This window comes from Vipera berus (assembly GCF_964194415.1).
Source record: "Vipera berus genome assembly, chromosome: 16".
NCBI lineage: Eukaryota > Metazoa > Chordata > Lepidosauria > Squamata > Viperidae > Vipera > Vipera berus.
Genome location: NC_138219.1, coordinates 1,463,948 through 1,491,907, shown reverse-complemented (window position 1 = coordinate 1,491,907; position 27,960 = coordinate 1,463,948). Strand labels below are relative to the sequence as shown.

General features: G+C 48.0%; 2 protein-coding genes across 4 annotated transcripts; both read right to left on the bottom strand.

The window, feature by feature from the left end:
* Positions 1–254: 254 nt before the first annotated feature.
* Positions 255–13,197, bottom strand: PMF1 (polyamine modulated factor 1; the record flags this gene model as incomplete). The annotated part of the gene is made up of 5 exons (XM_081340784.1): positions 255–507; positions 4,843–5,038; positions 5,305–5,405; positions 9,930–10,035; positions 13,058–13,197. 5 exons carry the CDS (start codon positions 13,195–13,197, stop codon positions 454–456), a joined length of 597 nt encoding a protein of 198 aa, XP_081196910.1. The 3' UTR covers positions 255–453.
* Positions 13,198–15,228: 2,031 nt separating this feature from the next.
* Positions 15,229–27,503, bottom strand: SLC25A44 (solute carrier family 25 member 44). 3 transcript variants are annotated; one of them, XM_081340126.1, is made up of 5 exons: positions 27,308–27,503; positions 23,143–23,285; positions 21,621–22,391; positions 19,584–19,711; positions 15,229–19,459 (listed from the first exon to the last, which is right to left on the bottom strand). In XM_081340126.1, exons 3-5 carry the CDS (start codon positions 22,240–22,242, stop codon positions 19,268–19,270), a joined length of 942 nt encoding a protein of 313 aa, XP_081196252.1. In that variant the 5' UTR covers positions 22,243–22,391; positions 23,143–23,285; positions 27,308–27,503; the 3' UTR covers positions 15,229–19,267. The 3 variants fall into 3 exon arrangements, with proteins under 3 accessions (XP_081196252.1, XP_081196251.1, XP_081196253.1); XM_081340125.1 differs by having other exon boundaries at positions 23,164–23,285; XM_081340127.1 differs by having other exon boundaries at positions 21,621–22,255; positions 23,164–23,285.
* Positions 27,504–27,960: the final 457 nt, after the last annotated feature.

Here is a 27,960-nt window from a genome sequence, read left to right as displayed (position 1 = left end):
ATGTCAGAAAAGGTGATGAAGAGCGGAAGGGAGCTTGGAGACCATCTAGTCCAGTAATTTTTCAACAACTGGCAACTTTTAAGAGTTCCGGACTTCAATTCCCACAATTCCTCGGCTAGCACAAATCTAGATGCAATCTCCAAATTTCAAGGAGGAATTCTATAGTATACCCAAAGCAAAACACTCATTGTCTGACTGTGTTATTTGGCTGTCCAACGGCTGCATTCGTACAAGTTCACAGCTGTCAAACAAGAGAGCGTGCAAAATTCATATTCTGAGTGAAACAAAGACAAAGCAGGAGCTGCAATACTTCAATCAGTACACAGTCACATGCACCCCTTCCCCAGCTTCCCACCCCAGCCAAGCTGAGGGGGAGACTGGCTGCTCTGGGAATCTGGCAGGCTCTCCGAGGTCTCCCTCACGTCCTGGGCCACAGAAAGCAGCCGGGCCTCCTCAGCAGAGCTCCTCAAAGGTCTCCATCATCTTCCGGCCATGGACAGCGATTCCCTAAGGAGGGTAGAAGAGGTAAGTCCCCGGCTAGAACGGCCTTTGAGTAAGAGGAAACAGCCTCCCTCACTCCACAGCGCTGTTGCCTAACCTCTGCGACTTTGAGGGGTGGACTTCAACTCCCAGAATCCCCCAGCCACCGTGGGGACTTCTGGGAGACACGTCCACTCCTCTTAAAAGTCACTTGAGGTTCAGAAATATGGCTCAAGAGGGTCTGCAGAGAAGAGATGGGCTACCACAATGTGGGATTCTTTTCAGAGTAACAGAGTTGGGCGGGACCTCGGAGGTCTTCTAGTCCAACCCCCTGCCCAGGCAGGAGACCCTATAGCAGGCATGTCAAGCTCGCGACATCACATGACGTCGGGCAACGTATCGGGACTTTTTCCCCACTGCTGGCAATGGGGTGGGCCCGGTTTCGGTGTGACGCATCTGGCCCGCGGCCTGGCAGTTTGACACGCCTGCCCTAGACCATTCCAGACAAGTGGCTGTCCAGTCTCTTCTTAAAAGCTTCCACTGATGGAGCACCCACAACTTCTGCAGGGAAGCCATTCCACGGATTAACTGTTCCCACTGTCGGGAAACTTCTCCTAGTTCTAAATTGCTTCTCTCCTTGCTTAGTGTCCCTCCGCTGCTTCTTGTCCTGCCTGCAGATGCGGTCTTCCAGGGCCCTTCCAGGTTCAGTCGGAGGTCCTTCCCTGTGAAATCCTGCTGGAAGAACTGCCAATACCTAAATCAAGTGTCCTTGATTTACGACCATTCATTTAGTAACCTTTCAAAGTCACAACAGTGCTGAAAAAAGTGACTTATGACAAGTCCTTGTCCTTCTGACCGTCGCAGCATCCCTGTGGCCACCCGATCACAACTGGTAGACATGGCAATCAGTAGGTATATATGATGGCTGCCATGTCCCAGGGCCACATCTGCAACCTTTCCAACTGGCTTCCAACAAAGTCAGTGGAGAAGCCAGCAGGAGCTCGGAAGTCATGGTCAAATGATGTCACACTTAATGACAGTGGCAAAAAGGTCATGTAATGCCTCATTTAATGATCGCACCACTTAACAACATGTTTCCCAGGCCCAATTGTGGTCATACGTCAAAGACTACCTGCACTGAGGTGTGTTTGCGTCCTGCTGCCCTTGCTAGAGGACACCAGAGCGGGTCTGAGGGAGATCAGCATCCTGTAAGGCAGAGGGGTCTCCAACCGGAGCAACTTTAAGACCTGTGGATTGCAAGCCTTCCAGTTTTGCGTCTTAGTGATACGGCCAAGGGATTGTGGAGCTCCGCACCTCACAGCTGGTTTCGTCCTGCCAGGGGACCCTAAATGGGTCTAAAGTCGCCCCAAAGAGACGATGAAGGAGTGCTCCCCCCCCCCGTTGATCACAGAAAGATGGCGGTCGATCTGCTTGATCCGGGGAAGCCATCCAAACCAATAGGAGAAAGGCTAGCTGCACTTTGGTGACTAGTCCAAGCTACCGACAGCCGAAGTCCAAAAGCACTAACTAGAACAGACTGAAGCCCGTGTTTGGAACTGGGTGAGAATATCTATCTTCTCTCTTCTATCTTGCAACTGATTTTCTGGAAAAGATCCCCAAGAAGCAAAAAAAAAAAATCCTCCGAAAGCAAGAAGGATAGCAGCCCCACGCTTCCATAGAAGGCGTCTAATTTTTATGGGGGAAATAAATACATTGAAATGGAATTAATATAAAGCTACAGTCTGGATAAACCTGAAAATTATGGAAATTGTTCTCCATTTGAAAGAATACTGATGAAATTACAAGAAAAAAAATTTATGTTTTAAGTTGGTGGATCACAATATAAAACTACAGCTGCCTTGGCTCAGAAACTGGCAAGATGCCCAGAAATAGGGAACAACTTGTCCCTTTGATCCTCAGTGACTTTTGGCTAAATAAGGAACAGAGGAAAGAAAATATAATGGGCTATCTACTACTATAGAGAGAGAACTACAATTGTTATAAAAACTGCTGACCGTCTTAGATTATAAACACTTACTAAGCTGTGATTTTTAAGCTGAAGAATTCTTTGCAGAGAAAGAAAAACCTTGACTTTGGCTACTCTTCTAGAGGGGAAGCTGCTGGATTGCTCATAGGCGAACATTTTGGACTGCAGTTTTGGCTGCTTGATAACTGTAGGACCCCTGAGCAGAAGTGTTATAAAATATTGCTTTTAGTGGTGGACTCAAGACTTTGTTTGGATCTTAAGTTTGGTTGGTTTGATAAAGCTAATATATGAGGATTATGCTACCAGTGAACGATTATTTGGAGGGGGGAGATAGAATGGATGTTGCATAATACTGGTAGGAAACCGCACCCAATATCTTCTTCCAAAGTACCCAGCCTGGAACATCAGAGACCTGCAGGAGTAATACTTCAACACAAGGCAAATATCTTCCAGGAGGAAATGCATGCTATGTTGCAACTAATTCAAATGAAAACTGTTCCAAATCATGTTGAGATTAAAAATAATTTAGATGAAATAAATGAGCACATCTTTAACCTAAGCTCACAATTTAAAAAATCTCTCAGAAAATGATGATAAAGAATGAACAAACAAATCAAACAACAGAACACAAATCAGAGGAAAGTGACTCAAAGGTGGAGGCTTCAAAGAAAGAGAATCTCAGCTTAGCACAGGCAAAGAAAAATCGGCAAAGAATCTGTTATAATATTGTAAACAGAAAAGGCATTTTATTTTTCAGGACTTCAAAACAAACCTGAGGATAAAAAAGAAGATCCGATAAAATGGATTATAGAGCTGCCAGGAGAACCACTAGAGTCTGGGAGACAAAAAATGAAGAGATATTGAGGGAGAAAGAAAGTGGAAGTTCCCTAATATAAATGGGTGAAACTCCAGCTGAAAAACACCCCACCAAATTTGTCTTTCCCATTCCTAACAACATTCATCAAAACACAGGAAGAATCCCCTGGCAAGCTGAATACACTGATAGGAAAGTTATTTGGCAAAAGAAGGCTAGTTAGATTTAAGAGATCAGATGATTTGACTTACCAGATGGGAATACTGTATGACTAAACACTTGTTTGAATATGGTTAAAAGAATAAATTTTTGCATATAAATGGGTCCTACAGTAACAGGAATGTGATTTATAAGTAGTATAGTACTTTTTATGATATGGGAAATGTAAAAATACTGGGATGGCTTATGTGAGCGAAATGTTTGGATATTTAAATGTAATTAATCTTGAGAAAATCATAACTGACAAGAATGTTTTGAATACTGAGGGGAAATTAAGCTTAAATAAGAACTCTGAAAACAGGACCTATAGTGATTTAATAAGATGACCCTTTGCAAATACAATTGAAACATAAGCTGATTAGAAAAGATGTTACACACTGACGCTATTGTTATTTGTATAAATACTAGGAAAATGTTTATATTCAACTTTGCATGTATGGATAGTACTAAGAACTGTATTTGCTCAATGTTGGTAAAAGGAGAATACTATTGGAAGAAGAGAAGATCAAAGAAATGTATCACTAGCTAGTATGTTGATTATGGAATCACAGAAATTATTACTGTTGATAAATATATGAACCAGACATGTTGTTTACCAAACACTAAAGATTATCTTTAAAAAATCATTAAAATATATTTTTTTAAAAAGACCTGTGGACTTCAACTCCCAGCTGGCTGGGGAATTCTGGGAGTTAGTTCACAAGTCTTAAAGTTGCCAGGTTGGACATCCCTGCTCTACGGACAGGCTGGTCTCTTCTTGTGCTAGTCACAAATGCTAAAAAAATCATTTCTATTTAATAAACTGTTTTAATTTTTGTTCTTCCTCAGTTTGGATCTGAATTTAGATCTCTCTTTTTGATTCATCTGGCCATGCAGGTAGTCCTCGACTTATGACCACAATGGAGCCCAAAATTTCCATTGCTAAGTAAGGCAGTTGTTCAGTGAGTTTTGCAGCATTTTTATAATCTTTTTGCCACAATAAGCAAATTACTGCAAATGTTAAGTGAATCATGCGGTTGTTAAGCGAATCCGGCTTCCCCCACTGACTTTGCTTGTCTGAAGACAGTTGGGAAGGATACAAATGCTGATCATTGTGACCCCAGGACTCTGCAATAAGTGCATGCCAGTTGCCAAGTGTCCAATGTGACTGCAGGGATGCTGCGACAGTCCTAAGTGTGAAAAACGGTCGTAAGTCCCTTTTTTCAATGTTGTTATACTTCGAAAGGTCACTAAGCAAACGGACATAAGTCAAGGACTACCTGTATTTCAAGGGCCCCTCTTTTAATCTGATTCTCGATCTCCAAGTGTGACCCCGCCGATTTCCGGTCACGGCAGCACCCACCTGCCACTCCTCCCTCTGCTGGTGGACCTGCGCCTGCAGCGCTGCAATCCGCTGCCGACCGGCCAGCACAGCAGCTGCCAGCTGCGAGTTGCTTTCCTGCTTTTCCTTCAGGGATTTCTGGAGGAGTTTGCGCTGCTTGAGAAGGTAGGGCACGACCACCCTGCCAGCGTCTTCCTCGGGGAGGCCACTTGGGCGCCTGGATTCAGAGACAAGGCACGTGTCAGGAGCGGCCCGGAGGCAGGCTGACCGGCACCATCCACTCTCCTGGGAGGGGAGGCCCCCCCGAAAAGCTCCCACCCACCATTTTGCAGCAGGGGCACAAGGTGGCTGGCCTCCGAGGCACAGTGCCCAAGCCCAGAAAGAGAGGGCGGCAAGAAGGGGCGTTTCCTTGGCACTGTGAGGACAGACTGCAGTCGCTGGGCTGCTGAATCGCTGATTCCCGAGGATGCAAAGGAGCCTCACCATGCAGGGCCTTCCTTGCCCTCCGCTGCTCTCTCAAGCGTATCCAGGGAGTCGAGCAGCACCGGCAGGTTCCCTTCCTCCTTCAGGGCCTGAACCTCTTCCTGCGGAAACAGAGGCACCCGAGTGGCGCGAGGCAGAACGGCTGCCTGGGTCGCCTTGCACAACATTAATAGCCAGAGAATGGGCCCGGGAGCCGATCTGGCCTGGTGGGTCAAGGCAGCACGGCAGAAAGCGGGAGACCGGGAGTTCTAGTTCCGCCTTAGGCATGGAAGCCGGCAGGGTGACTCCGGGCCAGTCCCTCTCTTTCAGCCCAACTCATCTCATAGGGCTGCCGTTGTGGGGGGAAACAGGAGGAAGGAGCTATTTTTAAAAATAATAATAAAAATTAAAAATGCAGAGTATAGTTATGTATGTAAAGGGACGCGGTGGCTCAGTGGGTTAGGACGCTGAGCTTGTCGATCGGAAGGTCGGCAGTTTGGCGGGTCGAATCCCGAGTGCCGCGTAACAGAGTGAGCGCCTGTTACTCGTCCCAGCTTCTGCCAACCTAGCAGTTCGAAAGCACGTAAAAATGCAAGTAGAAAAATAGGGACCACTACGGTGGGAAGGTAACAGCGTTCTGTGCGCCTGTGGCGTCTAGTCATGCCGGCCACATGACCACGGAGACGTCCTTGGACAAGCGCTGGCTCTTCGGCTTTGAAACGGAGATGAGCACCGGCCCCTAGAGTCGGAAACGACTAGCACGCATGTGCGGGGGAACCTTTACCTTTACCTTTTATAGTTATGTAATGCAGCCAACGGGAGTGGTGTAAACACTTTGTGAGGCATGGATCCAACGAGTGAAATGGGCCCCGCGAAGGAAGCCACACCGGGTGGGAATTGCAAGCGCGCAGACTGTCCATATAACAAATGCCACAATAAAACCAATAAGTACATGAATAAAAGGGATCAAAACCTCAAATGCTTTTTGAGTAACAGGAAATGCTACTAAAGGGAGGGCTTGCCACTTCTCAAAGAGAAGAGCAGGCACAGCAAAGCAGGAAAAGCCGAGGGCTTCCAGCTGCTTAACCTCAGAAAAATAAGCTTTCGATATTCCCCAAACTGTCCAATAATTTTTTTTCCCAAAGGGAGAGATAATGTGCATTTTCCGATTGACAGGAATATTCCATTTTCTCAAATAATTTGTGGTATTCCTAGAGTATAAAAATATATTTCTTCAGATCATGGTAAGTTCCAAGTAGCAGATATCTCATTTAATACAATACACATCTGTCAGCATATAACATTGCTCCAAAAGGAACATCAAGAGGAACCTGACCATAAAATATGGGTTGAAGATCCCTCAAATTTTTTGCAATGCCAACACAAATAAGTTAGCAATCCATCCTTTGCAAATGTTTTTAGATGGTGTCCTATAAATATGAAAAACAATATTTTGGAAGATTAATTCAACTTTAAATCACAGGATCTAAACTTAATAATCTTTAAGACTTGAGTCTATTGGTTTGGAAGGACTGGAATTTCCAGTTCTTGATTCCAAAATTATTGTATATTTCTTTTTTGATGTTTTGAAATTTCTTTAACTTTTCACAAAATGTGCAAGTAGGTATAGATTCTAAAACTGAAATCTTGTGCATTAATAATCAGTTACTTTAGAAGGTGCTAAAGCTATTGCTATTGCCCCCCGTAGATAGGGCGTGCAACTTGGGGGTCCTCCTAGACAGCTCTCTCTAGAAGATCATATAGGAGCTGTGACTAGGGGGGCCTTTGCCCAGGTTCGCCTGGTGCGCCAGTTGCGGCCCTATCTGGACCGGGATGCCTTGCGTACAGTCACTCATGCGCTCGTGACCTCTCGTTTGGACTACTGTAATGCTCTCTACATGGGGCTGCCCTTGAAGACCACTCGGAGGCTCCAACTGGTGCAGAATGCAGCCGCGCGAGTTGTGTTGGGTCTCCCGATACTCCCATGTTACACCTTTGCTCCGCGAGCTGCATTGGCTGCCGGTTGCCCTCCGGGTGAGATTCAAGGTGCTAGTAATGACCTACAAAGCCCTACATGGCATGGGTCCGGATTACCTATGGCAGCACCTGCTGCCGGCGTCAACTTCCCTCCGTCCAGTGCGCTCCCACAGAGAGGGCCTCCTCAGGGTGCCTCCGATCAGAGAATGTCGACTGGTGGCCCCCAGGGGGAGGGCGTTCTCTGTGGGCGCACCAGACCTGTGGAACCGCTTGCCGGTTGAGCTCCGGATGGCCCCCGACCTTCGCTCCTTCCGGCGGGATCTAAAAACCTATTTATTTGAGTAATCCGGCCTGGTCTGATGGGTTTGGGGTTGGGTTTTTAATATGGTTTTAACTATTGTATATATCGGGCATAAATTATTTAATTGTTTAACTTTTATACTTTGTTTTTTAATATTTATTGCCCTGTACACCGCCCTGAGTCCTTCGGGAGAAGGGCGGTATAAAAATTTAATAAATAAATAAATAAAGCGCTAGCTCCATATTAAATTGTCAAAACATATTTTAACTGAACTGAGGGTTTAAAGAAGGCTGTACTTGCTGAGAAGTTTTAGTTATAATTAAGCAACAATGGAGCTAGCGTAATTACATTCCTTTGCACCCATTCTTTCCAGAAAAAAGTTTTACCATCAATTTTAAGAGTAGAGTTATTATTCATCAAATTAAACCTCTCACATAATACATCTTGGTGCTGTTGGAAACCCTAAATTAATCCTGGTAAACTCTATACGTAAGAATGCCATGGTTTAAATGGGTAATTAAAAGAGCTTTCCAAACTAGCCCGTTTGTAAAAAAAAACAAAACCAAACATTTGAATAAAACATTTTCTAAAATACAGTATAAGCCCAATGATATCTCTGAAAGACCAGAAGATTAAAACCAGGGTCTGGATTATTATGGGGGTGGAGCAGCGGTTAGGATGCTGGGCTTGTTGACTGGAAAGCCGACAGCCCAGGTTTGACACCCAAGCACCACCCAATTGGGTGAGCTCCTATCCTCCCCTTAGTTCCTGCCAACCTAGCAGTCTGAATGCGTGCAAATGCAAGGTATGTAAACAGGCACCACTACAGTGGGTAGGTAACAGTGCTCCGTGACGTCACGCTGGTCACGTGACCAGGGCAACGTCTTCGGACAGCGCTGGCTCAATGGCCTTGAAATGGAGATGAGCGCTGCCCCCTAGAGTCGGCAACGATTAACGGAGTAAAAACTGCAGGGGCTCCTAGCAGTTGTCATTAATTTTACTAGTTTTAGACTTTTATATAATACTTACTACTACTGTTTTTCCTGTTAACTATTTTGTTACTAACATAGCATATAGACAATGGGCTAACAATTTGTAAACAGATCTAGTAGAATAGCTTAAAATTCTTTTGGCCTGTTTACTAAGGGGAAAGAAATTAATTGTTGTATTATATTAATCAGCATCCAGCTAGGGAGGATGTTATGTGTATATGTGTTAGTCTTTTTTTTCTGAGACACTTTTTTCTTTTTAATGTTTTTTGTGTTCTTTTTTTTCTGGTGTTCTGTATTTTAAAGGTAAAGGTAAAGGTTCCCCCGCACACGCATGCTAGTCGTTTCCGACTCTAGGAGCCGGTGCTCATCTCCGTTTCAAAGCCGAAGAGCCACGTGGCTGGCATGACTAGACGCCAAAGGAGCACGGAACTCTATTACCTTCCCACCGTAGTGGTCCCTATTTTTCTACTTGCATTTTTACGTGCTTTCGAACTGCTAGGTTGGCAGAAGCTGGGACGCGTAACAGGCGCTCAACTGTGTTACGCGGCACTCGGGATTCGACCCGCCAAACTGCCGACCTTCTGATCGACAAGCTCAGCGTCCTAACCCACTGAGCCACCGCGTCCCTTTTGTTCTGTACTTTAGCTTTCCTTAAATAAACTAAATATTATCAGGGGGGGGGGAACCCACGGTCTGGTAAAGGCAAAGAACCCAGAATCTCCCTTTCTAAAATATATTTGTCTGTAACAGAGGAAGGAAGGGACCTCCCCTTGGTTGTCCTGGAGGGCAACGGAATTGATGGATTGAAATTGTTGGCAAAGATTCAGGTTAGATATTAAGAGGAACATCTGGTTAGGAAGAGCTGTCAACCAGCGGAGCAGCTGGAAGGAATCTGGGAGGTCTTTTACCGCTGCTCAGGCAGAAAACCCCATTCCATTTCAGACAAGTGGCTGTCTAATTTTTTTCTTAGAGACCTCCAAAATTACAGCACCGATAACTTCTGGAGGCAGGTTGTTCCACTGGTTAATTGTTCTCCCTGTCAGAAAATTTCTCCTTAGTTCTAGGTTGCTTCTCTCTTTGATAAGCTTTCACTCACTGCTTCTTGCGCTTACCTTTAGGTGCTTTGGAAAATAGGTCAACCCTCTCTTCTTTGTAGAAGCCCCTTAAATATTGGAAGACTGCGATCACGTGACCCCTGATCCTTCTTTTCATTAAACTAGACAAACCCAATTTCTGCAACCACTCTTCGTATATTTTAGTCTCCAATTCCCCAAATCATTTTTTGCAAACTGAGAATCTTTGCTTCTAATTAACCACTGCCAGCTAGCCTGAAAAAGAAAAAGAAAAAAGGCAATTGTCCATGTTCTGGGACTTACCTGTACAGAATTTTGCAAATGGCATATGAACTGATTATAAACACATTTTGTGAATTCAGGATGTGCTTTGTAGAGGCAGCTGTAGCACTTGGTGAAAAAGCGACATCTAGGGACAAAAAAGGGAAACTGCCAATCAGTTTTATAAAACACAAAAGGATTCCTATAATGCTAAACCTTATTTGTTGGATGAAGTCTACTTGGTGGCCAACATCCCCCTCTACCTTTCTCATATGCAGAAAACCTCCTGAAGAACAAAACCTGTTTGGGACTCATCAATATTTACTCTGGTCGCACCTTTTCCAAATGACACCTGAGTCAAAGGCGTAGGTTTTCTGTAATGCACGGAGCGGCTGAACCAAAGATCTCCAAATTCTTCAATTCACTGGCCTTTTCATGAAGTTCCGGATTGTTCGTCAAGCCCCAAACATTTATTACATGAAAGTAATTTAATAAAGACTATTTTAACTAATAGTACTGCAAACAAGGATAATAGGGCAAAATAAAGTAATAGAAAATGAAGAAGCGAAAATGCTCTGGGACTTTAGAATTCAAATAGACCGGCACCTGCCACATATCAGCCCAGACTTTAAGAACTGTTGATAAGAAAGGCCAAACTGTCTGGATACAGGACGGGGACAGCGGAAGAGAAAAGAAAAAACGGGAGAAGATAACATAATACAAATAATAGAACAACTGTGGCAAAAGAAAGCAAAGGTAGGGGTAATAGTGAAAGGCGCCTTGGGTGCAATCCCAACACATTTGTAGCATCAGCACTGACAAAAATCCCAATCTGTCAATTGCAAAAGGCAGAAACAGCTTGCATCCTGCAACAAGGCCTTTAACACCATCAAAGAAGATCTAGTCAACTGTACATATTTTAATCTTGTATCTTAAATTTTATGTCATGCAGTATGCTTTAATTGTGAAGCTTCTGACACGAATAAACAAGCAAACCATCAAAGAACAACATCTGTCTATCCTAGGTCCTTGGAAGGATTCAGTAGGTGGACAAAAATGCAAAACTATACCAATATCTGGCTGACTATGCAATCAACAATAACCTTATATCCTGCAACACAATTTTCAACACCATCAGTCACATCTGCCTCTCCCAGGTCTATGCAATCAATCATCATCATCTATCCTGCAACAAGAATTTTAACACCATCAAGCAACATCTGCCTATCCCAAGTCCTTGGAAAGGATTCAAGAGATGGACAAAAATGCCCAAACCAGTCTAAAACATCTGGCTGTGTGACCAACCATAAGAATAATAATTTTATATCCTGCAACAAGGCTTTTAACGCCATCAAACATCCACGTCTAGCAGAATATTACCAGAATAATAGAATTGGAAGGCACCTTGGAGGTCTTCTAGTCCAACCCCCTGCTCAGGCAGGAAGCCCTATTAATACCATATTCTCACTTCCTGGATAGTCTGAAATATTGAAGGGGGGAAACAATCTTAGAGAGGAATCTTGAATTTTAACTGGACTGTCTTTCATTTTCTAATCCTTTCATCCCAGCAATGCAGCCTTCACTAAAGAATGCAGAAAATCCCTTTTTTGGAGTTTCTGACTAGTTTCCGAGCAACATCTCGGAATTATAGCTAAATGAAAATGTTGGGGATCTCAAAATAGGAGTAAAATACCCCTTTGATTGCAATCATTGTGTGGCCAAACCTGCCATGATACAAGACTGGGTTACTTGTGATGAAAATCCAGGCAAAGTCAATTAAGCAGTGTTGGAAGAAAAGTCTTCATCGTGGTTCAGTCCAAGCTGGGAATAAACATGGTGACTGCTTTAGGAAGAATGTTGTAGTTTATTGAAGAGGAGAGCCAGACAGGAAGATGGCTCTGGCAGAAAAGAGAGTGAACACATGTAGGGAGTGGGTTTTTATACCCTCTGGAGCCTTTTGTTTGGAGTTGTTCCTGTGGCATGAACTTTGACCGGAGTCTGAGTGTTCCTTCCTGATATTCTGATGGTGATGGGTTAATCCAGAGGTAGGCAACCTTGGCTCTTTTGTGACTCGTGGACTTCAACTCCCAGAATTCCTGAGCTAGCCATGCTGAGGGGAAAGGGAGAGGTTTTTAAGCTGAGCCATGCTTGCTCAGGAATTCGGGGAGTTGAAGTCCACAAGTCATGAAGGGGTCATAGTTCCCCCATGCTGGCTGAGGAATTCTGGGAGTTGAAGTCCACAAGTCATAAAAGAGCAGAGGTTGCCTACCCCTGGGTTAATCCTATTATGTCCAAAGGTCATATCCTGCTTCCCTGGGGCTGGGGCTGATAACTCTTAGAGTTTGGAATGGGGTACGTAGACTTTAATCTCCTAGCTGCCTGGATTTACATCTGCATCTCTGTAGAGCTGGTCCCTGCTTGGGGCAGGGAGACCTGGGGCTATTAAGAAAACTGGGCATGCTTTCCTGCCCCTTCAAGATCCTTTGAGGAAATATATTTTTCTGCCCTTTTAATATTTCCTTCTCTGGGGAGCTGACTTCCCACAGCAGAAAGATCCATTGCCAGGATCTCAAGATGGCTTAAATTTAAGGATTTGGGTTCCTGCCCCTCCCTTGGGAGGAATTCAACAGGACAAATTCCTTCCAAACATCCGCTGGCTGTGCAGCCGACCCTAAGAATACCACCACTCACACTCTAATAATAATTCCCCAATGAACTCAAGCTCCAGTAACACCAACTCGGCTCCACCATCTCCAGGCGGTTCCTGCTGGCGGGCTGACCGCCCCGCCCCGCCTGGCCCCCTCTCCCAGGACCAGCCCCCCAAAGATCCTCCACCATTTACTGACCCCCACCCCAAAAAAGGCTGATTGACCCCTTGGATCCCCCCATTGGCGCTTGGGGCTTGATAGGGACCCCTTTGGGGACTCCTGGCTGGGGGATTCTGGGAGTTGAAGTCCACACGGCTCCAAGCAGGAATGGGGGGGGAAACTAATCCCAAATTCATGGTTACGTCATTCCTTTACAGCGCGGGTAGGCAACTATGGCAACTGGACCACCTGTGGACAGCAACTCCCAGAATTCCTGAGGCAGCTTTGCTGGCTCAGGAATTCTGGGAGTTGAAGTCCACAAGACAAATTACCCATCATCCCCGCCCGGCTCGCCCCTTTTACCCGTCGGCGTCCAGCGCCTGCAGGAACTGACTGACCACGCAGTCCAGGGTCTGCTCGCGGCCGACTTTACCCTGAGGGGCCACGGCCGGAGCGCGGCTTTCTTTCTCCTTCTCCTCCTCCTTCGCCGCCACCGCCGCCATCTTCTTCCCGCCAAAAGCAGTTTATCCAAACCAGGCGAGGCCCCGCCTAGTCGCGGCCCCGCGGCCCCTAATTGGCGTCGGCCGCCCGGCTCGCCCGCGTGCAGCAGTCACGTGGCTTGGGCAGCCCCGCCCCTCAGGAAAGCAGGAAGCCCGCCGCACTTGGCTATTGAGGAATTGTGGGAGTTGAAGTTCACCCTTCTTCAAGCGTCCAAGATTGGGAAACACTAACGCAAACAAGGATACCTTGCAAGCTATCGCATATGCCAGTGCCTATATATTCACCAGCTGGGAGTTAATGTAGTGCCCTGCTACACGCAGGATCTCTCATTTCCTTTATTAACAAGAGGGTTACATAAACAGGGCTGTAGCATTATTTATCATTGTATTATCTTCTTTACTTTCCCCTTTTATAGGTATCATTATTCTTCATCTTGCTTTGCATGTGTATCGAGTGCTTCCATACCAGAGGCAAATTCCTTGTGTGTCTTGGCCAAATAAAGTATTCAATTCAACTTAAAACTTCCATTTTTTGTACTGAGGGTCCTGGTACTATTTGGAGAACCTCTGATCTGGAATGGAGATTATGCTTTGCAAAACATGCTTTGCAAAATCAAGATTTCCTTACCAGCTGTAATAACATGCTCAGAACTGCTACATGTGTGGAAGTGGTGGTTGTGCTGGTGCTGTGAGAACATTTTGTTCTCCAGATGTTCTGGATAACTAACTTGGTCGCTCAACAGCAAGACACTGGTGAAGCGGGCACAGCAGCGCCTGCATTTTCTGCGTCACGTGAGAAAAGCTCATCTTCCTTCCCCTGTCCTGACCGCTTTCTACAGAGGGACCATCGGAAGCATCCTGTCATACTGCATTACAGTCTAGTTTGGAAGCATCCCTGCTTCACAGGAAGGCGGTGCAGAGTGGTGAGGATGGCAGCAAAGATTATTGGCAGTTCATTCCCTTCTATCCAGGACATGGCATGTTAAGCATTGCTTGAGCAGGGTCCGTAAGATTATCTGGGACACTACACATCCTCTCCATGACTGATTCTCCTTGTTACCTTCTGGGAGGAGATGCAGAAGGTCCGTAGCTATATATTTGTATGTGTATGGGTAGATATATACTCTCTTTTGAGAGCAGGCAACGGAATTTCACCTTTAATGTGTGCCAGTGTGCTCACAGAAAAAAATAACTCCCAGCAGCACAACCACCGCTTATGTTTGGGGATGATGGATATGGTAATGCAAAACATGGAGGCAGCCAGGGTTGGCTGCTGAGGGCTTATCAGTCATTTCAAAGGGGCTTCTCCTTCTACACTATCGGGTCCAAAACAACAGTTGCAAGAAAATGGCTTAAAATGAATGGATTTAAAGGCCAATAATTTGAACTAGTACATCTGTATTGCTTAGGATTAAAACATTGGAATCAATGTGAATTCCGTCAAAAGGAGGGGAAATTGATAAATGTCAAAATAGTGGAAGTCTATGGCCATTACAAAATGTGCAAGATGGATCATTGTGTCCTGTAAACAGTGATTGTGAGCGAGAAGCAGGGTGTGCGCCACAAAATGTGCTGAACTGTAAATTCTCTTCAGGAATTCTCTTCATGCATTCAAGGGCTGAGACTCATCCTCGTGTCACGTCTGAGCATTTTATTTATTAAACAAATTTATATAGCTGCCCAACTCACACATAGGTGACTTCAGGCAGCTTACAGAATATTAGAAATCCACCAGGTAATAAAATCCCATTTAAAACCCCCACACATTTCCCTTTTTGATGAAGGCTGTATGTGCAACAAAATCTACTTTTAAATTACTTGTGTCTGTAGTTTTGGAATCACCTGCTTGGTTTCTTTTCCAGGTATGTCACAAATAGTAAAATAATGCTTTTTCTTTTCTTAAAATCCATGTTCATTCATTCTCCTGAATGCTGGTTCCCCTCTCCCTGGGGGACTCCTGGGAACATCCTAAGACAATGCCTGCCAGTTCTCCTCACCTTAACTGCACAAACGAAAGCCCTCCACAAAAAAAGATCAAATAAATAATAAAAACTTTAATTACACTTTTTTAAAGACTTCTTACAGTGCAAAATTGAAACCAGCTTTAATGTACTGTACAGAAATACATTCAAACTCCATACTGAAAAGGCAGGCACCATATTAGAGACCCTCGGAATTAACTCTCAGGTGGACAATAAAAGAATCCTTATTTTAGGATGCTCTGGGTGATTTCCTCTCAGCCTTATTCCCCCCATCTGCCCACCCCCCTAAAAAGTCTATGTGGCATGGTTTAGGTCAGGGATTCTCCAAACTTGGCAACTTTAAGACTTGTGGACTTCAACTGCCAGAATTCCCCAGCCAGCATGGCCACTTTGAAGACTTCAACTCCCAGAATTCCCCAGCTGGCCATGCCGGCTGGGAAATTCTGGGAGTTGAAGTCCACAAGTCTTAAAGTTGCCAAGTTTGGAGACTCCTGATTTAGATAATAGCTTCAGCTTCCTGAGAATACTTCAGCAGTGCTCCCTACCGATTCTCGATAATTTGAATCAGAAACCTATTAAATCAGAGTACCATTACATAAAAGAAAGATGTCCAAAAGGGTGTTTCTCAAGCATGGCAAGTTTCAGCTCCCAGAGTTCCCCAGCCAGCTACGCTCTCTCCAGTCTCTCTGGAAGTTGAAGTCCACCCAGCGGAAACTTGCCATGCCTGAGAATTAACTGGTCTGGCTAAGGAATGGAATGAAATCTCAGTTCAGTAGTGATTAAAAGTGATGCTTGGAATAGTGCTAAATATCCAGTAAGCTCATCCATTACGGACAATTTCGGCAGGAGGCAGGGTCGAGGGAATTCTGCCCTTTCTCTTGCTGAGGTGACAAGCATTTTTATCACCATTTGGCTGCAGGAGGCAGCTAACCCCTCTCCTCCAGGCCCTGCTCCAGTCTCACAAAATGTTCTCACATTTTGTTTTGCAGAGAGCCTTGTCCGTCAACACTAGGGGTAGCCCGTGCTTCTTAAGCTCACAATCTTGGTATTTTAGCAAGTCAGGGGGGAAAAAACCAGCTCATAACAGATTTACAGATTCTGTTTCAGCAGCTCAAAGGAGTTTTCAGGGGGGGATTCACTTTACATTCAACCAAATTTACCTTATTTTTCTTGGCTATGGCACAACTGCATTGAGGTAGAGTTGTGAGGTCTTCTGTGGAGAGGGTGGAAGTCTCCTTTGGCCACCCCATCAACCACCTCCACCAAAGGCCACCAGCAACCCCACAGCCTTCATCGAGGCTGAGCTTGAAGCGTGCATTCAAGGCCAGATGTGGCACATCTGGAGAAATGCTCTCCTGTTGAAAATAAACTAACATTGAGAAATCTTAGGACGGGGTAGGCAACCTTGGCTCTTTTGTGACTTGTGGACTTCAACTCCCAGAATTCCTGAGCCAGCCACACTGAGGGGAAAGGGAGAGGCTTCCAAGCTGAGCCATGCTGGCTCAGGAATTCTGGGAGTTGAAGTCCACCAGTCATGAATGGGACCATAGTTCCCCCATGCTGGCTCAGGAATTCTGGGAGTTGAAGTCCATGAGTCATAAAAGAGCCAAGGTTGCCTACCCCTGTCTTAGGATATCCAAAAGAAACTAAGCTGGGCAAAGCTAGTAAGGGCTAAAAATTGCATAGGTCCAGTTTGCTTCCACGGAGGGCTGATTTGGGGCCCGTGAGAAGTGTACTCCGGGGAACATTTTCCCCACCCACCCCCAAATTCCTAGCCCTATGAAATTGCCAACCACCTCTCTCTCTAGGACTCACCTCCCATCATCCTTTTCCAGGATCTCTCAACCTCAGCAACTTTGAAATGGGTAGACTTTTGACTCCCAGAATTCCTCAGCCAGCTGGGGGTTGGAAGCCCACCCATCTTAAAGTTACTGAGGCTGAGAAACACCGCTTTAGGTAAAAGAGAGCCCAAGACACTTGCTTGAATTTGGGGAGGGGGTTGTTTTCATGAGAGAGCCTTGGTGGTGGCAGGCAGGTGGCTGTGGTGTGCTGACCGTGTGCTCCACAACATACACTTTGTCTAGGACAGCTGGCTGAGGAATTCTGGGACCTGAAGCCCACAAGCCTTAAATTGCCAAGTTTGCAGACCCCTGACCCAGAAGGATTGTTCCACCTGGGCAACTTTTAAAAAAGGCAGACTTCAACTCCTAGCCTTCCCCAAGCAGCTGAAAGTTACCCACATTTAAGGGTTTAGACCGCAGGGGTAGGCAACCTCGGCTCTTTTATGGCTCATGGACTTCAACTCCCAGAATTCCTGAATCAGCTATGCTGAGGGGAAGGGAGAGGCTTCCATGCTTAGCCATGCTGGCTCAGGAATTCTGGGAGTTGAAGTCCACAAGTCATAAAAGAGCCAAGGTTGCCTACCCCTGGTTTAGAGGTCCTTTGCAGCCCACGATTAGGGCAGAAATAAACCGTTAGATGTTAAAAGCTGCTTGCTGAGAAAAAAGCTCTCCAAAGTGGAGAGAATAACACCTCACTGGCACTGCTTCTAATCCCTCCCACCCACCCCGTCACCACCAAATACTTAATTTTAAAGCAAGTGAGTTTACTTGCAGACCGGCCACTGCAGCCTCTCTCTGCCTTCTCAGCTTTTTGTACCCGCGTTCGGGGCGAAGAGAAGAGTCAGCACCAGAGGGGCAGCATAAAAACGGTGGCGAGAGGGCAGGACGGAGTCGATGGAGGCTGCTGGGCATTGGGAAAGGCTGCACAATGGAGCCCATCCCAAGGCAGCACCAGCTCTTCCCTCGGAACTAGGCTTCAAAAAACCTCTCTTCCTAACAAACCCAGATCCCTTCCTTCCTTCCTTCCATTCCCGTTAAATGAAATATTCATTCAGTGATTCAGACAGATCAAAAGTAGCATTATCCTAGATTTTTTTCCAGCCTTGCCTTTCAAATGAAGCCCCCAATCAACAACCATCACATTTCTCTGTGTGCACAGGGTAAGGAGGAGACTATGACAAGAGGGATCTGGTTATTTTTTTCTTCTTCTTTTGTCTACACCAGGGGTAGGCAACCTCGGCTCTTTTATGACTCATGGACTTCAACTCCCAGAATTCATGAGTCATAAAAGAGCCGAGGTTGCCTACCCCTGGTCTACACTCACACGAGGGAAATCCAAGAGGATAAAGTGCACATCTCTCCCTGGGTGGGTTTTAATCCCCCTGCCCAGGAGCACTCTCTCTCTCTCTCTCTCTCTCTCTCTCTCTCTCTCTCTCTCACACACACACACACACACACACACACACACACACACACACACAAACGCAGTTGGGCACCACAACTGTACAGACCAGAAGGGAACTTCCATCACCGTTGACACATATTAGAAACATATAAACAAAAACCCTACTCTTCAGAGACGGAAGACCAAAAAGACGGCTTCCAAGTTTATACAAAATAAGAAGAAATCTCTATGTACAGATCACATCAAGTTCTGAAAGAAAGAAAAGCTATAAAAAAATAATTCCTGGTGTTTGGTACATCCCCTTCTTCCCCAAATATTCAGTTGTTTTTGTGGGGGGTTTTTTTGTAAAAAAACCTTTTCGGAAGCATCCGAAGGCGAAGAATTTTCTAGACCGCATTACCGCTTTCCAACGTGATGTGTGTGGCTGTGCCCACGGTGTGTGTGTTGCTGTGCCCGATGGGTCCTTTCCAAGCAGCAGGACATGAGGAAAAGTGATTCTCCCAATAATGCAGGAATTCCGGCAAAATACAAAAAAATCCAAACCTCCTTGAGGAAGAAAAAAATGGCTTCGCTTCAACCGATACCTTTTTTTAAAAAATAAAATAAAAATAAAAAGGGGCACTAAGGAGACACGCCAGAGGAAGTCCGAGCCACTTTTTCCGGGACACGTGGCGATCCTCCGGCGGGACCAGATTAGCGCTGGGTCAGGATGGCGGTTTCGGAGCAGAATCCGTAGCGGGGATCGTGCAGTAATGCCTTGTCAAGGAAACGGTGCAGCTGTTCGGCCATCTTTCTCAACCGTGCCGATGGCCCAAGGGGTGTCAGAAAGCCCCCTTCCCCCTTCTCTACCAGTGCCGGGAGTCCACCAGCTCCGGACGCAGGCTGAGCTTCTTCAGCGTCTCGTAGCCGACCACGATGACGATGGTGGAGGGGGTGGCCGAGATGATGCGAGCGGAAAGGCCTTTGGTGAGCCCCCAGGGACCCTCCTCAGCGATCAGCTGCTTGAAGGTCAGGATGATGGAGGTCTTGCCCCCCACCTGCGGGGAGAAAAGACAAGCCCCACTTCTGAGGATCAGAATTCCTGACACAAGGGGTCCTCGGCTTACGGCCCGTCAAAGTTACAAAACCCAGGAAGCAGGTTCAGGCCACGGAGGCACTTACCTGCACCCGTGCCCGGATGACGTCCATAGGGTTGGTCAGGGTGGAAGCGGTGGCAGCCGCCATGGGGCCGGAGATGGCTTGGAGGAGCAGGTGGGGGCAGTCCTTGGGGGTCAGGCTGGAGAGCTGTTCTGCAAACAGGCAGGGGAACCGGGTCAGGGACTGGAAAGCTGCTGGGGACCCACACTGGGTGGGCTGGAAGTATCCACACTGGGAGGTGCTGGGAATCCAGTGTTAAAGGCTTTGGTCTCCTGGGAAAATCCAGGGGAGTTTCCCCCCAATCTGGACTTCCCTTCCAGGTATGGTGGGACTTAATGCGACTGCGCAGAGGTGCTTCTGCAGACAGTAAAACATTCCCAGTTCCTAAAGAAAGGCCAGAACTGTCTAAGTCCTGAAATTTCTTCCATACGGGGGATATAAAACAATACAAGTAATCCTTGACTTACAGCAGTCCATTTAGTGACCATTCAAAGTTACAACGGAACTGAAAAAAGTGACGTAGGATCAATTTCATATTTGCAACCATTGCAGCCTCCCCCTGGCCACGTGTCCAAAATTCAGGCACTTGGCAACTGACTCATATTTATGACGGCTGCAGCGTCCCCTTTTGTGACCTTCTGACAAGCAAAGTCAATGCGTAAGCCAGATTCACTTAACAACCGTGTTATTAACTGAACAACCACAGTGACTCACTTAACAACTGTGGCAAGAAAGGTCATAAAATGGGCCAAAATTCACTTAACAACCGCCTCACTGAACAACAAAATTGTTGGACTCAATTATGGTCATACGTCAAGGACAACCTGTGCTACTGATTCCGCAATGCCCCACTATTTGTAATCATAGAATCCTAGGGCTGGGACTTTAGAGGTCTTGTAGTCCAACCCCCTGCCCAAGGCTCCTTTCTCTGTGATCTAAGATTTTTGTATCCGAGGCAGACTCCACCGAGATGTTGCAGGCTAACCTGACACACAGACAAATAGGCAGCGGGGGCCGTGCAGATGATGTCTGGTGAATCCGAGGGTCTGCAAGCATCTTGGGGTGGCTGCTCATTAGTGACCCCCAGCCCTGGAGGGCTTCCCATCTGGAGAATGGCCCCTCTCTCCGAGAAGGTGGCAGGCCCTGTCCCCAGCCCATAATCTCTGCCAGGCAGGCCTTGGGAGAGGAGGGTCTTCTGTGCACAGCCCCCTGCAGTTCTTGTACGGGGGTGCTCCTCTCAAGGATAAGTTGGCCCATTGCAAGCCGAAGGCATTTAAAAGGGCAGCTTTCAGCTTGGTGGGGGGGCTTTTCCTCAGATGCATTCATGCCCCACACAAAGGATGTCTTAAGCCAAAGCTTATATTGTGGAATTACTCGTTCAATCCTCACGCTCTCTCTGCCTTCCAGTCAGTGGGGTCCCAGACAGTCTATAATAATGGCACTTTGCTCCTTAGGGCTGAGTGACGGCAGGCTGGGTTCGAGGGAGGGAGGGAGGGAGGGAAGGGCCAAGCGGGCCATCAGCCACGAGTCCCTTTGCGCCCACAAGAGATCTAAGTCCAGCCCACCTCGAGTTCCGTTGACTCTTACCTGCCGCCAGTTTGCGTTGACCGTTAGTTGGCCAGATTCTTGTAGAGAGCGTGAGCTTGCAGCCAAGCTTTATGTTCATTTGAACCGCCCGGATCTCCCGACTTCCCTGGCACTTGATAGTAACTGATCTCAGCTGGCCTAAGGCAGGAGGCGAACCTGCCCCCCCCCACCTCTTCCTCCTCCCTGCAAACCCCACTTCTTCTAGCACTGATCTAGAGTTATCTAGTTTGGGTCATGTCTGCAAGAAAACAACCAAACTCAAGAGAGCACCAAGGACCCCACGGTGCTCTTCCTCCTCCACACTGATGAGGTTCCCTAGCTGGGTCATGAAACAACCAAGCTCAGAGAGCAGCCCACAGACCCCGCCCTCCTCCTCCTCTCTACTATCCCCACCCCCTTCTAGCATTGATGATGTTACCTAGTTTGGGTAATGAAACATCTGCAGGAGAACCACCCACCTCTGCTCTCTCCTACCTGCGTAAAAGTGGTAGAAGGGCCACCAGACAGCGCTGTTGGGAATGTAGGTAAGGAGGGAGGCCACGTAGCCCCTGTAGAAGCCCCTCAGCCCGTCGGCCTTGAAGATCTGGGCAATGATGTCCCGGGTTGGGCCGAAGACGGGGAACCGCTTGCCCTGGTGGGCCTGCACTCGGAAACGGCCCATGCTGTTGTCCAGGCGCTGCGTCATCAGGTGCTGGGAGATCACGTCGATGGGCACGGTGATGCTCTGGGCCACCAGGGAGGCCGAGCCGCCGGCCACCAGCGACTTGATGGTGTTGCTGCTGCTGTACTGCGAGACGTACTTGCGGGTCAGCTCGTAGGTGGTCACGTAACACTGACCGGAGATGAGGGTGAAGGTGTTGACCAGGAAGCCCCGATAGAGCCCGGCCGCCCCTTCGGCCCGCAGGATTTTGACAAAGGCGTCAAAGGTCCCGTTGTAGAGACTCTTCCCCCTCTGGACCTGCAGCCGTGTCCGTATCAGGGTGAAAGGGTAGACGCTGATGCGGATTATCATCGTCATGCACACCCCGAAGACGTAGAACTTCTTCTTGTCCAGGTGTTCCCACTCGATGATCTGGATGTTGCGCTTGTCCTCCATGGCTGGGGGCCTCCTGCAAAGGAGCAAGCGGGTCACGAGCGCCTCAGCTTACCTGGCATCTCCCAGATCGAGACTGAGCCGTCCACAGCAAGCCTGGGGCGGTGGGACGTAGCCTGGATTCCCAGAGCAGAAGAGGCAGCTAAGAATGCCTGGTGGGAAAGGAAGAGAGTTAAGAGGGCTCCTCCCTCGCGATTCCCAGGGTATATTTAGAGCAAGAGTCTTGGCAACTTTCATACTTGTGGACTTCAACTCCCAGAATTCCCCAGACCCCTGATCTAGAGTGATGCAAACACTTGCTTTGGTTTTGCAAGATTCTGTCTACAGGTGAGGGGCAGTAAAGGAAACCGCTCATGAGTAACTCCACGTGTCCTTCTTGGGGCCTGACCCCTGGCCCCATAGACTGCTCAAGCAGAGACCCCGATGGGGCCAGGCTGAAAGGCCACCGTCCACAGAGATCCCGGACTCCCTGGCTCTCGGAGGAGAGAGAGGTCCTTGGTGCTCTCTTAAGCCTGGCTGTTTTCCTGCAGACAGTTCATTCCCCAAACTGGGGGACACCCCCAGCGCAAAGCAGTCAAGCTCAAAGAGCCCAAGGACTCTCAACCCTGAGCTACAAATATTCCCCTCTATCAGGTGGACAGATGGGGCCGGTAATTTCAATTGTAGGTAGTCCTCGCTTAACAACCGTAATTGGGATTGGCAACTCTGCTGCTAAGCAAAGTGGTTGCTAAATGGGAAACCGTGTGAGCAAAAACGCACTGACGGGTTGGGGAATTCTGGGAGCTGAAGTCCACGTAGCTGAAAGTTGCCAAGGTGGAGAAAGCCTGCCCTACGAGGCTCTGGGCAGCACCCACGGGGGCAAGCGAACTCCCGAAGGCAACAACCTCAACCTCAACAACTCACTAAATTGAGGCTCAGCAGTACCGTCAGTGAACACGTCGCCGGTGAAGATCTGTGGATTTGCTGTGGATCCAGGTGATCTTCCTCATGCTGGCTTCCGATTCCTTGTCGACTTTGCAGATTCTTCTCTTCAAGACATCACCCTCCTGCAAAATAAGGGTTAAGATTGTATTTCAAGCGTGAACAGGAAAAGAGAGAATGGTCCTCAAAGTCTCAGCTTGCTTCTAACCCTTCCTGGCTATATTATTATATTACTAACTACAATACAGGTAGTCCTCGACTTACAACAGTTCGTTAAATGACCGTTTGAAGTTACAATGGCGCTAAAAAGTGATTTATGACTTAATGACTTTTTCACTCGCGACCGTTGCAGCATCCCCATGGTCACGTGATCCAAATTCAGACACTCGGCAATATTTATGACAGTCGCAGCGTCCCAGGGTCACGTGATCCCCTTTTGCGACCTTCTGACAAGCGAAGTCAATGGGGGAGCTGGATTCGCTTAACAACCATGCGACTAACGTAACTGCAGGGATTCACTTAACAACTGTGGCAAGGAAGATTGCAAAATGAGGGAGAACTCACTTAACAACTGTCTAGTAACAGCAATTCTGTCGAGGGCTTCCTGTGTAACTCTTTACACGCTCCGCACAACACTGCCTACTCTAACAGGGAACGGTGTAATGAACACACACGCGTAACCTGTAATGCTTAACTTCTGGAGGGTGAGTAATTTTGGCTTTTAAGTGAAATATCTGTGAAAGAAATCTTGCTGTGCAGATTTCACACCGAGTCTGGGTATTTATTTCTGACACTGCTCAACTGAACAGATCAAGGTCATGCCTTCCCACAAAGTCCAAGGCTTGAAAACAACCAGAAGGGCAAACGGGACGCTCTGTGAGAGGGGGAAGGAAACTTCTGCCTTTGCCTCTTAAATCACGAAAGAGCCACACAAGCTTTCCAGGGGGTTGGACAGGTAGCCAGTCCAGCTCCGTCAACTATCAAGTCTCAGGCTTCTTTCCTGAGAAATGTTGCGACTGATGTGAAACTCTTCACCTGCAAGGTTCCCTGATCTCACTCACGTGCGCACACACACACCCCTCACAAGCACACTGGAGTCAACCTAAGGCCTGATAATTAATCTGCCAAGAGATGCAGCAATTTTGCATGCACGAAATACTCTGGTCTGCAAGAACGTTCTTTTAAGGAAAATGTGTTCAGGAGAAAAATCTGAATCTAGTGGCTAAGTCAAGAAGGCCAAAGATACCCACCAAACTGAAGCCCTCCCCAAAGGAGGAGGAGAAAGAGGGAGGTGGCGAATTCTAATCCCGCCTTAACCATGAAATCCAGCTGGGAGACTTTGAGCCACTCTCCTTCTCAGCCCAGCCCACCTCATAGGGTTGCTGTGGTGGGGAAAATAGGCACACATTTGCTGCCCTGAGTTATTTGTAAAAATAGTACAAGAAATAAATAAAAAACAACAAGTGCCATGCAAGGAAGTGCCCCAGGCTGTCCTATCAGATTAGAAAGATCAGATAGACTTGATAAATTAGAGAGATTAGATTGGAGAGGGGGGGGACACGGGCGGGAGAGAGAGAAGATGGAGAGACACAGGAAGGGAGGGGGAGGGAGAGATAGAGAGGAGAGAGACACGGGGAGGGGGGAGAGAGAGAAGATGGAGAGACACAGGAAGGGAGGGAGGGAGACAAAGACAACCATGCAAGAAAGTGGCTTTTTAGTTGGAAGCCAACAGTTCTGAAGGAGGCATTTGCAAGCCTCTAAAAAGGGGGGTGATCTTCATGGAACCGATCCACTGGCTCGTTCCCTGGGTCAGATGAAAGACGATGTGTTGCAGGGCGTTTCCATCAGTCCCTCACTGGGGATGATCACTTCCTCATGGCGATGGGGATGACAGGCACCACCAGCCTCCACAAGAAGGATAAGGCCTGGTAAGTTGAAAGGGTTCCTGACCATACTAAGAGGTCTTAAGAGGATAACCAGAGCTGCCCAGAGTCATTGACTGAAATGAGCAGTTATAGAAATTGAATAAATAATAAATAAACAAGGAGGGGTGGGTGAAGAGAAACGGCCTAAAATGGGCATTCACAGAGGGGGGCTGTCCTCCCCACTGGAACAGCTCGTTTCTCCTGGCAACGGGAGTTTCCATGCATCTTGTGGCTGTAAGTCAGGCTTTCCTCTTTGGGACCCGAGTGCTGCATTATTTATTTACGCTTTCTTATTGAAAACTATACCTTGTATTTCTTTGCATATTATTGTTATTATTGCACTGGTTGCTTTTGTATAATGCCTAGCCCAGGGTGTCCAACCGTGGAAACTTTAAGACTGTGGACCTCAACACTCAGAATTCCCCATCCGGCCCTGGTGGCTGCTAGGGAATTCTGGGGGTCGAAGTCCACAAGTCTTAAAGTTGCCAAGGTTGGACACCTGCTTTAGCATCATCCTAAGTTTGGGAGTTTATTAACTTACAATTAAACAAACAAACCAATAGTATACATACACTGCTTCAAGGCTTTTTGGCCCTTTACTCTTCCACATTTATTATTATTAAATTATAATTATTAAATTAATATGCCACCCATCACACCCTCCAGCAACCATACTACCTGAGGCATCCTTGTAACATTAGGAGAGAAATCTTTCCACCATCTATTTCCCCCATAGTTTATTGGTTGATAGAAGTGTCAGATTTTAAATCGTTATATTAGCACGCTCCCATTTCTTTCTGCGAATTAGGTGCTGGGGTTTTTTGTAGGTGACATCGCCTACTCTATATATTATACAGGCAGTGATGGACTTACAAGAGTTCATTCAGTGCCCGTTCAAAGTTACAATGCCAGTGAAAAAAAGTGCCGTTTTATTTACGACCGCTGCAGCGTCCCCCATGGTCACATGATCAAAATTCATGTCAAGTGGCATGTATCTGCGATCCCAGGGTCACGTGATTCCCCTTTTTGCCACCTTCTGACCAGCAGTCAATGGGGAAGCCAGCTTCATTTAACAACCAGGTTGCTAACTGAACCACCGCAGCGATTCACTTAACCACCGTGGCAAGAGAGGTTGTAAAACGGGGCAAAGTTCAGTTGACAATTGTCTCATTTAGTAACAGAAATTTTGGGCTCTGTCGTAGTTGCAAGTCGAGAACTATCGGTATGTATTTGCTGGTGCTTTATTGAAAGCAAGCCTGTGTCTATCCGCGATTGCAGGAGCTCTGTCCAGGCCAGGGGTAGGCAACCTCGGCTCTTCTATGACTCATGGACTTCAACCCCCAGAATTCCTGAGTCAGCTGACTCAGGAATTCTGGGAGTTGAAGTCCATGAGTCATAGAAGAGCCGAGGTTGCCTACCCCTGGTCCAGGCTAAATAATAATAATAATAATAAACCTTTATTGTCAAAGTACAACATGTGTACATTGAGATTAGCTGAGCCTCCCCCCCCTGCTCTCTCCCCCCAACACACAGTGACAACAAACCCTCCATCCCACCACACCATGCGAACCAACTACACCACACACCGGCCTCCCGAGTCCATTCTGCATAAGATTATGTCCCATTTAAAAGCCCAACAGCCCAAAAGCTAAGCGACCGGCTGTTGGCCGAAGAAACCCAGATTCTCCTGGAAGGGCGCCTTCTTCCCTCCGCACTTCACCGGACCTGCTTCTTCGGCCAACCAGGCCGGCCTTTTGTCCGCCCGAGGAGGAAAAGCCAAGGACGAGGACCGGGGGGGGGATTGTAGAGAGAAGAGCCGCAGCCGGATTTCAGCCTGACCTGCTCTCCGCACCGGACGAACAGCGGCCGAGGAAGCCGGCGGGAAGGCCAGCAGCCGCTTCAGGCCTCCATCCTGGACGCAAAGAGGCCGCGGGCCGTCCCTGATCGCGGGGGGGGCATAATCCCCCTCCCCCCCCAGCGAAGGGGCCCAGCGAGGCAGCCGAGGAGGAAGAAGCGCCGCTCCCACCGGCCACGCGGGGCTCCCCACGTGACAGCGGAGACACGTGTCGGCCTCCGGGCCAAGGGCCTCGGGACTCCCCCCTCCCCCCCCCGCCGGCCCGTCCTCCTCCGCAGAGCGGCAGCCCCGCCGCCCTCCCGGGCCGACCGGCCTCTCCTGGCGGGGGTCCGCCTGGGGTCTCGTCCCGGCGGTCCCGGCCACCCACCTGCCCGGAGGCCGCGCTCTCCTCCCGGCCCGGCCAGCGCTCCGGCTCAGCTCGCCCTGCGGGGCCCCGACAGACACAGACGCCGCCGCCGCCCTGCTCTTCCTCCTCCTCCTCCTCCTCCTCCTCTTGCTTCTCCTCGCCGCCGCCGCCGTCGCCACTTTAGAGCAGGGCAATCGCGCTCCCGCCCGGCTTCCTGCTCGGCTGCCCTGGACAAAGATGGCCGGCGGAAGGCGAGCGGCACTTCCGGCGCGCGAATGGCGTCACTAAACGCAAGCGGGAAGAGGCGCGGGAGGGAAAGCGGCGAGGAAAACGGGCCGAGAAGTTCTTGCTCCCTTCGCTGGACTACCGGTCCCATCAGCCCCGCCAGCAATATGGGCTTGGAAAGCTGCCCGGAGGGAAGGAGGGAAACGATCTACATTTCAACCGGGTCGGGCTGCCCGACTGTTTGCCCTGGAGGAACATGGCCGCCGCGCACGCGCATACGGAAGCCCACGGGCAGCCCGGCTAAGGGGCGCCCGTGAAACCCTCCAGCCCCGAGAAATAGATTTCCCAATGGGGCGAGGGAGGCGGCTGAGCGCCTCCGGGCCCGTCTCTCAGCCCAGCTCACTTCCAGGGGCTGATGGAGGAAGAAGAGCGTTGCTTTCAGTTCAGCC

What these genes read in the sequence shown, in the direction of transcription:
- SLC25A44 (XM_081340126.1), bottom strand. Translation starts at nt 22,242, where the DNA reads ATGGAGGACAAGCGCAACATCCAGATCATCGAGTGGGAACACCTGGAC. An exon ending in CTTCTACCACTTTTACGCAG is followed by an intron (nt 19,712 to 21,620) that starts GTAGGAGAGAGC and finishes GCCTGTTTGCAG; the next exon opens with AACAGCTCTCCAGCCTGACC. An exon ending in TCATCCGGGCACGGGTGCAG is followed by an intron (nt 19,460 to 19,583) that starts GTAAGTGCCTCC and finishes TTCTCCCCGCAG; the next exon opens with GTGGGGGGCAAGACCTCCAT.